The 15142-nt window shown below is 39.2% G+C and overlaps 1 protein-coding gene across 5 annotated transcripts in view; it reads left to right on the forward strand.

Moving 5' to 3' along the window:
• DCAF6 (DDB1 and CUL4 associated factor 6) overlaps positions 1–15142 on the forward strand; it is an 863174-nt gene that overhangs the window by 458567 nt on the left and 389465 nt on the right. For 4 of the 5 annotated variants that reach the window (XM_053706826.1, XM_053706828.1, XM_053706827.1 and 1 more), the window contains exon 11: positions 2794–2853. The exons of the other annotated variant lie outside the window; for it this stretch is intronic. In XM_053706826.1, coding sequence (XP_053562801.1) covers positions 2794–2853 — 60 coding nt within the window. The remainder of the gene's footprint in view (positions 1–2793; positions 2854–15142) is intronic. 5 annotated transcript variants of the gene reach the window in all.

A 15142-nucleotide genomic window follows, 5' to 3' on the forward strand; every position in this document is an offset into this window, starting at 1 on the left:
CGGGCTCCATTTGAGCCTATGCATGAAATTGACATTAAGTTGTTGTCCTGGAAGGTTCTTTTCCTACTGGCTATTGCTTCTGCGCGCAGAGTTTCTGAGATTGCAGCTTTGCAATGTGAGCCTCCTTATCTGGTGTTCCATTCTGAGGCTGTCCTACGTACTAAGTTAGGGTTTTTTCCTAAGGTCATGTCAGACCGCAACATCAATCAAGAGATTGTGTCCTAATCCTTCTTCTTCGAAGAAACGTTTGCTTCATAATTTGGACGTGGTTTGCGCCTTGAAGTTCTATCTTCAGGCTACTAAGGATTTTAGACAAACTTCTTCCTTGTTTGTTGCCTATTCTGGGAACCGTAAGGGTCGTAAGGTTTCTTCGACTTCCTTATCTTTTTGGTTGAGGAGTGTTATCTGCTTAGCTTATGAGACAGCGGGACATAGGCCTCCTCAGAGAATTACGTCTCATTCAACTAGAGCAGTGGCTTCCTCTTAGGCCTTTAAGAACGAGGCCTCTATGGATCAGATTTGTAAGGCGGCTACCTGGTCATCCTTACATACTTTTTCAAAATTTTACAAGTTTGATGTTTTTGCTTCAGCTGAAGCATCCTTCGGGAGAGGTTTTGCAGGCTGTGGTGCTCTCAGATTAGGGTCCACCTCTCTTTTTGTCCCTCCCGTTATCATTCAGTGTCCTCTAGAGCTTGGGTATAAGTTTCCCAACAGTAAGCAATGATGCTCTCCTTATATTAAGACGGAAAACATAAATTATGCTTACCAGATAATTTAATTTCCTTCTGTATAAGGAGAGTCCACGGCCCCCGCCCGTGTTTTCCAATGGGTGGCCCTCTAAATTATATTTTTCTTCTAGCACCATTTATACCCTGATATTTCTCCTACTGTTCCTCGTTCCCTCGGCAGAATGACTGGGGGGATGGGGGTAGTGGGGGAGGTATTTAAGCCTTTGGCTGGGGTGTCTTTGCCTCCTCCTGGTGGCCTGGTTCAGTATTTCCCAACAGTAAGGAATGATGCCGTGGACTTTCCTTATACAGAAGGAAATTAAATTATCTGGTAAGCATAATTTATGTTTTTATACTTCATGACTAAAAGTCCCCTTTATTTGTTCCAGTGGTAAATCCGAACGTTTCACAAACGCTAGGATTTACAATCATTTTAAGTAGGTAGGTGAACTAGATGCAGTTGTATTCTTCGGTCAGCCACTATATTTATTATATCAGAATCTTGTATTTGGTTTAACAAAGAAATGATAGAAATACTGTTACCAATCATCTGTAAGATATGTAAGACACTTAACGTTCCAATAGATAATCAAAGCTTTAAAAATATGGTTTTGTAGCTAGTCAAGAGAACCCAAATAAAATATAGGTGTAATCTGGGTATTTCTTGTGTAGCAATATTACTTATTAGTACTCGGATTGAAGCACAAAGGAACATATGAAAAGATATGTCCAAAATGTAGCTCAGAGAAGACAGGATAAATTAAGTGTAGCTAAGCATTAGTAAGTTTAGGCAGAAACTTAATTATCTTCTAGAATGAACTGCGATAATATATGACAAAAGTTTCTGATGCAATGTGCATAGAAGATGATTACAGTCACAGAGAAAAGTGTTAAATAAAGAAGAGTTAGTTGAAATTAACCAGCTGCTTAGGATAAACCACAGAAATACTTGCGGTTGTAGAGAGACAGTCTGTGAACTGGATTCTGTGTGAAAGCGGAAAATAGAAAGTATTTGAAGATCGTTCCCTGATGAGAGATGGCTAGTGTCCTTAGATAAGTTCAGGTACAATGTGTGGATCAATCTGGAGAGCTGCAGGATGGAAAGCAGCTATACGAAGTGTGTAGCAGATCAAAAAAACAGAAAGCGAAGGTACTGGTGTGCCAGCAGTAGCGGTTAGATCCGGTCAGGAGCTGGATCCGCAAACAGCGGTACTGTGAATCAGAGGTAATTCTGTAGCTGAGGAGTAACGGAGGTTAAATCCCAAGGAGAGATAAGGCTTGAAAAGTAGAATCAGAGAGTTTACTTAATGAACGACAATATTCAAGCAACTGTGAAGAAATGCTATTGTATTAAATAGGGTACAGCCAATAATGGGAGGAGGGAAAATTAAAGGGATATCACATCATCCTTGTTACAGAAAAAGTTGTGAAAATTAATTCTGCAAAACGGCTTTGCCAAAACCAAAAATACCTTGCTTAAAGGGAACGTTATCCATATGCTAAATCACTTGAAAGTGATGTATCATATCTGTAAATATCTGACTAGAAGATATTACACTAAAGTTGTCCTTTGGGTACTCTTTTCACTGTTATCTGCATGGTGACAACCTATCAGTATCCTTAGTGCTGAGTTCACACTTTGCTTTACTTTTATATTGTGGCATTTTACCATAAACTTACAAGTTTTCTGAGGAGGGAAATAAAGTGACTATGGCTGCACATGTCAGATACACGGTCCCTTGTAAGTCCTGGGACAAGTATCTAGATTGGATGCCTAAGTTTCTTTACAAGAGGATGTGTCTATTGGGCAGATTTTGAGGTAAAATATCTTCCTTGTTTCCATAGAGATTTGATATTTACTAATCAGCTTTTTACTAATATACTGATTTACTTTTAAGCGATTCAACATTTGGGTAACATCTCCCATTAAAGTTTTGCTATGACAAATACTGTAAACTAACAGTGAATTATAAAAAAACACAATATTTTTCTTTTTATCTGTTACATTCTTAGTTTCATAGCCTGGACTACTTCTTTACAAGTTGAAATCTAATTTTTGTTTCAGACGAATCTCCTTCTGTGATTAGCAAAGCGCTGGAATCCATGTCACTTGATGAACATCAGGGTGCGTGACACACACAAGTAGCAATGTCCTATATGTGTGGGTTTGCGTGCTGCTTTAATTCGTAGAACTGCATCCCTATGAAAACAAATGCATTCTAGTGGCAGCATCTGCTTTTTTTTAGAACCGTTTTACCATTGTTCCAGTGCATGTTTTGGAGTTCCTAAACATTTTATATTGAACGATTTTTAAATCATATAGCAAATATAATATATGTGCGCTTAACCTCTTAACCTGCATTCTAGATTAGGCAATGTGTAGATGAAAACAATAGAGGTTTCTCTATTTAATCTGAGAACTGTTTTCTTTTGTAAACAGTCTATTTTTCATTATATTCTTTACATGGTATTTTAATGCTTAGAAATATTGAGTAAATAATTTACCTTTACCCACAAACACAGAAATCTGCTTTTATAGTGATTGTGTAATACTTTTAACATATTGATGTAGTTATTGGCAGCACTAAAACAAATGTACATTACTAATTTTGTTAATGCATGAACTGCAGCTAAGTTTTAACTTATAATTGTGTATTTTATTGAAAACCGTGCCGGCTGTGATTTTTAATTTTAGTAGAATTGAATTGATCCATTTGTAGTCTATTTATACATATAGCTAAAACAATTTCTATCAGATTAAAGGGACAGTTTACATCCATTTTAGTATAACTGCATGTAATAGACAGTTACTATAAAGAGGAATATGCTCAGATATTGATAAAGTCTAAAATCTTTTAAAAACTTACTTAGAAACTCCCAGTTTAGCATTATTGATGAGGTTAGGCTGGGACACACAGTGAAAGAGGCTGGGAAACAAGGAAGAGCAGACCCCCCTTCCCTTCATATGAAAAGGCTCTTTAGACAAACAGGAGCAGCAGGAGTTTGTATACCTAGGTCTACATCTGATACTTTGGGGCTTGGTTAGTAGTCTGAAAATTAGCACTGTCAGTATATTTATGAAAATCTTAGTAGTGCTATCCAAATAATATATCAGCTTATGGCAAGGTTATAATGTAATACAAATAATAATTTTCCTTAAAAATAGAAATCCTTAATCAACATGCACTTACTAGACCATACAATTAATATAAATATCTGAATTCTTTTATTTAGTTAATATCCATGAACATATTGAAATATATTTGCAATAAAAGGAAATGAAATAATATTATATGCGTTTGAAAACTATTTAAATATGCTATGCAAAATTCATACACGCTTATATTAAAAACCAGCCTTATTTATAAATAACCTTTAACATCCAAGCAATACAATTCTAAACTGTGCTCTTAAACAATAGGATATATATATATTCTGCTATTTAACTGCAATTTATCCTAATACAATAATTAACTTACAATATCAGAACTTGCACAGATGAGTTACTTAACAAATCAGATACAGATTTAAACAATATATATGCTGTGAAATGCTAACTTGAAAAACACACTGCTTCTTTAATATCTTTTAACTGTACTTTAAACTGCAGTGACTTTAAAATATCACATGTAATTAGCAGCCCTTTTCTTATACTTTACCAAAATGATGTTCAGCTTGAAGACTTTTCCCACCTCATATAAAATAAGTGTAATTGCAATGGAAGAGTAGAAGTATGGCCCACTTTGTTTTTATAGTTTGACTGTGTCCCACGCAAACAGTTTCAGTCAGTTACAAAACTCAGCAGCCAGTTTCTTCTCCTCTATACTCCTGCATACAACCTTATAGTGTAATCATAGGTGTGAAATATGGGTGGCCCTTCGAAACCTTGTCCCTGCTATTGGATAATTGGAATATCTTATATTTAACAGCCAAAAGGCTTTCTGGCTGTAGTTCGCTCATGGCAACACCGGGTGGCAGCATTATAAATAGACAGCACAAACAAATGCAGCATGACAAAAAAAAATACAGCTATACATTTAAACATCTTTCTTTAAAATGTGTAATAACTACCATAATTTTCTTCATATTAATAAGTTTGCAATACCAATCGCAGCTGGGTAAGATCACATTACTTCTCTGGTCATTTTGATATGAAACATGTGTCTAACATTATTTATATTGTATTATATTAATTTATACTGCCAATTATTCTGAAATTAATGGCATTTATACATTCTAATATGTTTTCTTTCACTTAATATAATATGTTCTATGTCTCAGACAATTTCTGCATATATGAATTGATGCCTGCAATAGAAATGGAAACAATTATTAGAAATGATCTAAGCATTCATATGTCTATGGTACATCTGAAATAAGATTAAGTATTATTAATCATTTACTTTTAGGTCCACAAATATTCTCAAAAACCAGAGGCTAAGTAAGACCTTTTATGTTTTCAAAACATATATATCATTTCTATGTATATCTGAATTTATTTCCTATATAAATATCCCCTGCAGCAATTATCTATTTAATATAATGTGTTTAATTTCAATATATATAGCATGAATCATTTTAAACATACATGGAAAACTGGCATTGTTCCCTTTGCAAAATGTATTTAATTCTATTTGTGTCACCTTCCCCCTAGCTGTGTTTTTGCAACACATCTTACTTTGAAATCACAAGATTTAGGTGACAAATTCCAGAGAGCTCTCAAGCATATTCTCCACCCAAAACACAGATCATTTATTCTAAATAATCAAAGGGGTTTCCTGTAAGTACTATGCTTATCCAACTATTTTAGATTTTATCCTTTTAAGTGATTGTCTTAAATTGGGTAGACCAAATGTCTTAGAGTCATAAAACTCTGCATATAGTCAAATGAGCATGGTCACTGAGTTAGTTTCTTTTAGGAAAATGTGTCTGCGTGCTTACACAGCAGGAGATGGTGCTTCAAAGGTTATGCTAACTCGCAATTATGGTAAAACATGTTTGTATTTCCATCTAGGTAGCAAATGTTTTATGTCAAGCCTTTGGAGACATCCTGCCTGCATACTAAATGGGGGAGAGCTAAACATGAGTGAAGTCAGTTTGTCTGAGAGGAATGAATCACTTTCTCCTGATCAGTGAAATATCTGATCAAAGATACAGATTTATTAATCTTGAAATATATGATTAAAATATATATATTTATTAACCTCACGTATACCTTGACAGCACAATGTAAATAAAAAAATAAGCAAAACTATACATTGTTACAATTAAGCACAACCAGATGGGCTATATAAATGGATCATCTACAAAACATTTATGCAAAGAAAAATCTAGTGTACAATGTCCCTTTAATTAAATGAAGAAATGTAAGTATACACATAAACATAACTTTATACACACATATTAGTAACATTCCTTCTTAGCTACTATCAAATTAAAGACCATTGTTAATATTTTATTTGCCTATGTGTATATGTACAAAGCAAGAATGCTTCCTAAAAATCTATTGTTTGTACAGAAGTATTGTTTTGTTTATTGCTAGCAGTTATGATCATATACCTTACAATATTTTACACTGTGAAAATTGGGGCCAGGAATCTAATGGCGGTTGTTTTGCGGCTCGTGGATGGGTTTGAGCAGCGTAGGGCAGGATTTTGATGGTCTGAGAACAGGTTTCACATACCACGAGACAGGGTGTCTATTAATGGGACAGGAACCCTCATAAAGAGTGTAACATTTAAAAAAAAAAAAAAAAAGTTGCAAATTATTTCTGTTCTCAAATTTACTTTGTTCTCTTGTTATCCTTGGTTTAAAAGCAAGTAACGAGACTCAGGAGCTGACTGTATAGCAGCGTTTTTTGGAAATTGAACTTGTGCCTACCTTCCTACTTTGTAGAAATAGATTGTAACTTTTTTATTTAACACGCAATTTGAATCAAGAAAGACATTTCTCTTGTAAAGGTGTATCCAGTCCACGGGTTCATCCATTACTTGTGGGATATTATCCTTCCCAACAGGAAGCTGCAAGAGGACACCCACAGCAGAGCTGTCTATATAGCTCCTCCCCTAACTGCCACCCCCAGTCATTCTCTTGCAGCTCTCGACAAGAAAGGAAGTATCAAGAGAGATGTGGTGACTTAGTGTAGTTTTCTCTGACGCTTTAGTAGCTATGTCTGATATACCCTCACAATGTGCAGAAGTTGAAGCAGGAGAGCTTTTATCTGTGGGTGACGTCTCTGATTCAGGGAAGGCGTTACTTCAGTCTGACTCTGAAATGACAGCATTTAAATTCAAGCTTGAACACCTCCGCGTGTTGCTCAGGGAGGTTTTAGCGACTCTGGATGACTGTGACACCATTGTAGTCCCAGAGAAATTGTGTAAAATGGACAAATACTTTGCAGTGCCTGTTTACACTGATGTTTTTCCAATCCCTAAGAGGTTTTCAGAAATTATTACTAAGGAATGGGATAGACCAGGTGTGCCGTTCTCTCCCCCTCCTGCTTTTAAGAAAATGTTTCCTATAAATGCCGCTACACGGGACTTGTGGCAGACGGTCCCTAATGTGGAGGGAGCAGTCTCTACCCTAGCTAAGCGTACAACTATTCCTGTCGAGGACAGTTGTGCTTTCCTAGATCCTATGGATAAGAAATTAGAGGGTTTCCTTAAGAAAATCTTTATACAACAAGGTTTTATTCTCCAGCCTCTTGCATGCATTGCCCCAGTCACTGCTGCAGCGGTTTTTCATTTAACCGCCGTTTTTCATTTAACCAAGCTAACGGCTAAAAATTCAGGTTTTGCCATTCAGGCACGTAGGGCGCTATGGCTTAAATCCTGGTCAGCTGATGTCACTTCAAAGTCTAAACTTCTCAATATCCCCTTCAAAGGGCAGACCCTATTTGGGCCTGGACTGAAGGAGATCATTTCTGATATTACTGGAGGAAAAGGCCACGCCCTTCCCCAGGATAGGTCCAACAAGTTAAGGACCAAACAGACTAATTTTCGTTCCTTTCGAAACTTCAAGAGTGGTGCAGCTTCATCTTCCTCTTCTACAAAACAAGAGGGAAATTTTGCCCAGTCCAAGCTAGTCTGGAGACCTAACCAGGCTTGGAACAAGGGGAAACAGGCCAAAAAGCCTGCTGCTGCTTCTAAGACAGCATGAAGGAGTAGCCCCCGATCTGGGACCGGATCTAGTGGGGGGCAGACTTTCTCTCTTCACCCAGGCTTGGGCAAGAGACGTCCAGGATCCCTGGGCTCTGGAGATTGTTTCCCAGGGATATCTTCTGGATTTCAAAGCTTCATCTCCAAAGGGGAGATTTCATCTCTCACAATTATCTGCAAACCAGATAAAGAGAGAGGCATTCTTACATTGCGTTCAAGACCTACTAGTTATGGGAGTGATCCACCCAGTTCCAAAGGAGGAACAGGGGCAGGGTCTATTCAAATCTGTTTATAGTTCCCAAGAAAGAGGGAACTTTCAGACCAATCTTGGATCTCAAGATCCTAAACAAATTTCTCAGGGTCCCACCCTTCAAGATGGAGACTATTCGAACCATCCTACCTATGATCCAGGACAGTCAATATATGACTACCGTGGATTTAAAGGATGCTTATCTACATATTCCGATACACAGGGATCATCATCAGTTTCTCAGGTTCGCCTTCCTAGACAGGCATTACCAGTTTGTGGCCCTTCCCTTTGGGTTAGCCACGGCACCAAGAATCTTTACGAAGGTTCTAGGGTCCCTTCTGGCGGTTCTAAGACCGCGGGGTATAGCAGTAGCCCTTTACCTAGACGACATCCTGATACAGGCGTCAACTTTTCAAATCGCCAGGTCCCATACAGACATTGTTCTGGCATTCCTAAGGTCTCACGGGTGGAAGGTGAACAAAGGAAAGAGTTCTCTCTCACCTCTCACAAGAGTTTCCTTCCTAGGAACTCTGATAGATTCAGTAGAAATGAAGATTTATCTGACAGAGGTCAGGTTGTCAAAACTTCTAACTTCCTGCCGTGCTCTTTATTCAATTTCTCGTCCGTCAGGGGCTCAGTGTATGGAGGTAATCGGATTAATGGTAGCGGCAATGGACATAGTTCTGTTTGCCCGCCTACATCTCAGACCACTGCAACTTTGCATGCTCAATCAGTGGAATGGGGATTACACAGATTTGTCCCCTCTACTAAATCTGGATCAAGAGACCAGGGATTCTCTTCTCTGGTGGCTATCTCGGGTCCATCTGTCCAAGGGAATGAGTTTCCGCAGGCCAGAATGGACTATAGTAACGACAGATGCCAGCCTTCTGGGCTGGGGTGCAGTCTGGAACCCCCTGAAGGCTCAGGGTTCGTGGACTCAGGAGGAGGCCCTCCTTCCGATAAACATTCTGGAAGTAAGAGCTATATTCAGTGCTCTTCAGGCTTGGCTTCAGCTAGCTGCGGTCAGGTTCATCAGATTTCAGTCGGACAACATCACAACTGTAGCCTATATCAACCATCAGGGGGGAACAAGGATCCCCCTGGCAATGTTGGAGGTTTCAAAGATAATTCTATGGGCAGAGGTTCACTCTTGCCATCTCTCAGCTATCCATATCCCAGGAGTAGAGAACTGTGAGGCGGATTTTCTAAGTCGGCAGACTTTTCATCCGGGGGAGTGGGAGCTCCATCCGGAGGTATTTGCCCAGTTGATCCAACTTTGGGGCAAACCAGAACTGGATCTCATGGCGTCTCGTCAGAACGCCAAGCTTCCTTGTTACGGGTCCAGGTCCAGGGTTCCCAAGGCAGCGCTGATAGATGCTCTAGCAGCGCCCTGGTCCTTCAGCCTGGCTTATGTGTTTCAACCGTTTCCTCTGCTCCCTCGTCTGATTGCCAAGATCAAGCAGGAGAGAGCTTTGGTGATCTTGATAGCCCCTGCATGGCCACGCAGGACTTGGTATGCAGATCTGGTGGACATGTCATCCTTTCCACCATAGACTCTGCCGCTAAGGCAGGACCTTCTACTTCAAGGTCCCTTCAAACATCCAAATCTAATTTCTCTACGCCTGACTGCTTGGAGATTGAACGCTTGATTCTATCAAAGCGTGGTTTTTCCGAATCGGTCATTGATACCTTAATTCAGGCTCGAAAGCCTGTCACCAGGAAAATCTATCATAAGATATGGTGTAAATATCTTCATTGGTGTGAATCCAAGGGTTATTCATGGAGTAAGGTCAGGATTCCTAGGATATTATCTTTTCTCCAAGAAGGATTGGAGAAGGGTTTGTCAGCTAGTTCCTTAAAGGGACAGATTTCTGCTCTGTCTATTCTTTTGCACAAACGTCTGGCTGAGGTTCCAGACGTTCAGGCGTTTTGTCAGGCTTTAGTTAGAATCAAGCCTGTGTTTAAACCTGTTGCTCCGCCATGGAGTTTAAATTTAGTTCTTAAAGTTCTTCAAGGGGTTCCGTTTGAACCTTTGCATTCCATAGATATTAAGCTTTTATCTTGGAAAGTTCTGTTTTAAGTAGCTATCTCCTCGGCTCGAAGAGTTTCGGAGTTATCTGCTTTACAATGTGATTCCCCTTATCTGATTTTCCATGCAGATAAGATAGTGTTACGTACCAAACCTGGGTTTCTTCCTAAGGTGGTATCTAATAAGAATATCAATCAGGAGATTGTTGTTCCTTCACTATGTCCTAATCCTTCTTCAAAGAAGGAACGTCTATTACACAATCTTGATGTGGTTCGTGCTTTAAAGTTTTATTTACAAGCTACAAAGGATTTTCGTCAAACATCTGCTTTGTTTGTTGTCTACTCTGGACAGAGGAGAGGCCAAAAGGCTTCGGCAACTTCTCTTTCTTTTTGGCTAAGAAGTATAATACGCTTAGCTTATGAGACTGCTGGCCAGCAGCCTCCTGAAAGAATTACAGCTCATTCTACTAGAGCAGTAGCTTCCACATGGGCTTTTAAACATGAGGCCTCTGTTGAACAGATTTGTAAGGCGGCAACTTGGTCTTCGCTTCATACCTTTTCTAAATTCTATAAATTTGATACTTTTGCTTCTTCGGAGGCTATTTTTGGGAGAAAGGTCTTACAGGCAGTGGTGCCTTCCGTTTAAGTTCCTGCCTTGTCCCGCCCTTCATCCGTGTCCTAAAGCTTTGGTATTGGTATCCCACAAGTAATGGATGAACCCGTGGACTGGATACACCTTTACAAGAGAAAACAGAATTTATGCTTACCTGATAAATTTATTTCTCTTGTGGTGTATCCAGTCCACGGCTCGCCCTGTCATTTTATGGCAGGTGTTTTTATTTTTTATTTTTAAACTACAGTCACCACTGCACCCTATAGTTTCTCCTTTTTTTCTTGCTTGTCTTCGGTCGAATGACTGGGGGTGGCAGTTAGGGGAGGAGCTATATAGACAGCTCTGCTGTGGATGTCCTCTTGCAGCTTCCTGTTGGGAAGTAGAATATCCCACAAGTAATGGATGAACCCGTGAACTGGATACACCACAAGAGAAATAAATTTATCAGGTAAGCATAAATTTTGTTTTTTGGGGGTCCATGCCTCTTTTAATTGAAAGCCATGAATATTTTTCATTCCTTTCATTGTTCAAAGTTGTCTCATGTCACTGTGTGAAACCTGCTTTTAGAAGATCCAAGTCCTGTTATTAGAGAAGTTTCTTCTGCTGAAGTAGTAATTGCCATATGTTCCACTTTGTGGTCATATTTTCCTCATAAATGATAGGTTGGATAAAGTGAATTCCAATGATGACTATGATAGGTGATTTATATGTGCTGTTGAGCAGATCTTATAAGAGCATAAATGTTCCTAACTGACTTGTGGCAAAAGTGACATCCTATAACAGTGCCACGTTTAAAGGGACACGAAACCCACATTTTTTTTCTTACATAATGCAGATAGAACGTGATTTTAAACATCTTTTTCAATGTACTTCTATTATCTTACTTGTTTTGTTCTGTTAGTATGCCTTGTTGAAAATGGTACCTAGGTAGGCTCAGGAAACACTGATTGGGGGCTGCACATACATGCCTCATGTTATTCGCTCTCCCAATGCATTCAGCTGGCTCCCAGCGGTGCACTGCTGCTTCTTCAACAAAGGATACCAAGAGAATGAATTAAGTTAGATAATAGAAGTAAATTGGAAAGTTAGTTAAAATTGTATTCTCTATCTGAATCATATAAGAAAAAATTGTGTTTTCATGTCCCTTTAAAGTCACCGAGCTCTTCAGTATGACCCATTGTACTGCCAATGTTTGTCTATGGAGATCTTCATGGCTATGTGCAGGATTTTATGCACCTGTTAGCAATGGATAGACAAACACCTGAACTCAGTAATAAGTAGGGGTGTTCATATATTTTTGGCCATATAGTGTAGCTGTTGACTTGAGGTTGTGCATATGCTACATGTGTTGCTTCTGTGGCCAGCATGAAATTCATGTTGACTGTGAGCTGCGCACTATTTATGTGCTTCATGTATCAGTTATTGAAATTTTGAGATATAATTAAATTGTTATGAAGAAAACATTTTGTATAAATAAACACACATGTGGAGCTTCACCTCTATTTGCTGTCATTTCGGTCAGGTAATCATATACATATTGCCCTCTAAACGTCTAGTACCCCTCTCTGTGCAGAGGGCGAGAAGCAGCACGGCTCATAGGAACATGTCCAGAGATCAGCTGGGGAATCCGTGAACAGTCAAAGTGTAGACCGTACTACCGGTTTGACTGAAGAGCGAAGTTGAAGTCTTGAGGTGCCAGCCAAAGGAAAAGGGGACTGAGCATGTCCCAGAAACTAGCACAAAAACAGAGAGGCAGCACACCAGGGATCCATATACAAAGAAGAGCTTTATTCCATGAATGAAGACACACAAAAGAAACAAGCATAGGGAGGGGGCGTTGACTTACGCATTTTGTGCCGTGCGGCACTTAGTCATAGGATAGTAGGTAAGTATGAATAAGGTGAGTAAATACCCTGCCACCACCAATCAGAGTTGCATACTCATTCATGGGAGTGACAACGTATGTGAATACAATACAAACGAAAGGAAATAAAATTGCGGTGGAATATTACCACTCAATTAAACACACAGACCATATTGTGTGTCTGTGTGTTTAATTGAGTGGTAATATTCCACCGCATTTGATTGACATGTTATTCTTTTTGAATTATTAACATGCTTAACACATTCCCACAATCGGGTTAGTAATCAACATACTCCACTTTAAGATTCTAAATTTATTATTATTTATTATTGTTGTTTTGTTATTTTTGTTATTTGCTAGTGGAATGGGTCTAATTTAGTTTAAATTTCATATGATTTTTATGCAATTTTATTTCCTTTAGTTTGTATTGTATTAACATACGTTGTCACTCCCATGAATGAGTATGCAACTCTGATTGGTAGTGGCAGGGTATTTACTCACCTTGTTCATACTTGCCTACTATCCTATGACTATGTGCCGCACGGCACAAAACGCGTAAAACCACGCCCCCTCCCTACGCTTGTTTCTTTTGTGTGTCTTCATTAATGGAATAAAACTCTGCTTTTTATATAGATCCCTGGTGTGCTGCCTCTCTGTTTTTGTACCCATCTCTGTGTCCATTGAAATATATATAAGCTTTCCTAGGCATGCTTTTCTGTAAAGGATAACAAGAGAACAAAGTAAATTTGATAACAGACGTAAATTGAAAACTCTTAACATTAATTTTGACTCTGTCTTTAATGGTTTCTACAATGTTTTGCTTATAGCTGTAGGAGTCTGTGTAGTTTACATTAGAGACCTGTGTAACAAGTCTACCACAATCACTACTTTGTTCAAACATTTAATTATACCGCTATTGCTTGCATAAAACTGCGCAAAGGGGTTAAAGGGATAGTCTAGTCAAAATTAAACTTTCATGATTTAGATAGAGCATGCAGTTTTAAACAACTTTACTCCTGTTATCAATTTTTCTTTGTTTTCTTGGTATCTTTATTTGAAAAAGCAAGAATGTAAGCTTAGGAGCTGGCCCATTTTTGGTTCAGCGCCTGGGTAGAGTTGCTGATTGGTGTCTAAATGTACCCATCCAATCAACAAGCGCTACCCAGGTCTGAACCAAAAATGAGCCTGTTCCTAAGCTTACATTCAAATAAAGATACCAAGAGAACAAAGAAAAAATTATATTTGGAGTAAATTAGAAAGTTCCTTAAAATTGCATGCTGTATCTGAATCATGAAAGTTTAATTTTGACTAGATTATTCCTTTAACCCTTTAGTGACCACAGCACTTTTCAATTTTCTTACTGTTTGGGACCAGGCTAAATAGTTTCTAAATTTTGGCCTGAGTTTAGAAATACCCAATGTTTTTTTGCAAGTTATAGGGCACTTTGCAATTTCCAACACTGATTACTGTCAGGAATCGAAATAGAAATAGCAGACATATATGGCTTTGGCATTGCTTTTTGGTAATTAGAAGGCGCTGAATGCCGCTGCGCGCCACACTTGTATTATGCCCAGCAGTTAAGGGGTTATTTAGGTAACTTGTAGGGTTAATTTTAGCTTTAGTGTAGAGAATGAGATCAGCCTCCCACCTGACATATCCCACCCCTGATTCCTCCTTGACCCCCCTCAAACAGCTCTCTTCCCTCCCCCACCTCACAATTGTCACTGCCATCTTAAGTACTAAAATAAAAACCTTTTTTTTTTTATATCTTTTTTTTTTTTTTTTAAATGTATTTATTCTGCAGCGCTGGATCCCCCCTTAGCCCCCAACCTCCCTAATCTCCCCCAAACAGCTCTCTAACCCTCCCCCCCTCCATCTTGGTTACTGCCAGTACCCAGTTTGCTTAAAAAAAAAGTGTTTTTTTATTTTTTTGGGCAAAAAAGCCAATTTTCTGTAGTGTAGCTGCCCCCCCCCTCCCAGATCCCTTTCTTAAAAATTCCCCCCCCCCCCCTTTTCCTCTTCCTCCATCCCATCACCTTGTATGTAATTTATGTTAAAGTACTAGCACGCACACGCCCCCCCCCCCCCCCCCGCACGCTCCCAACCACTTGCGCGCAACTGGATCAGGAAGTGATCCAGCAATAGGCCGCACACACCCACCAACGATCGGCACCATCGCTGGCCGATGCATCGGTGGGTAAAAAAAGGTATTGCAGTAATGCCTCAATTTCGAGGCATTATTGCAATACCTTAAAAAATGGCTGGAAGCGATCACTTCCCCCGCTTGAAACCCCTGAGGGTACGTCCTTGGTCATTAACTGACAGTTTTATTAGGACGCACCCTGTACGTCCTTGGTCATTAAAGGGTTAAAAAGATAAAGTCAGCTCCAGAGCAGCTATGCACTATTGGGACCCAGCTTAACACATCTGGTGAGCCAATGACAAGAGGCATGGATTTCAGCCACCAATCACAAGTTAATTACCTTTCGTTCATTGCTGCTC

Source organism: Bombina bombina, chromosome 3 (genome assembly GCF_027579735.1).
Source record: "Bombina bombina isolate aBomBom1 chromosome 3, aBomBom1.pri, whole genome shotgun sequence".
NCBI lineage: Eukaryota > Metazoa > Chordata > Amphibia > Anura > Bombinatoridae > Bombina > Bombina bombina.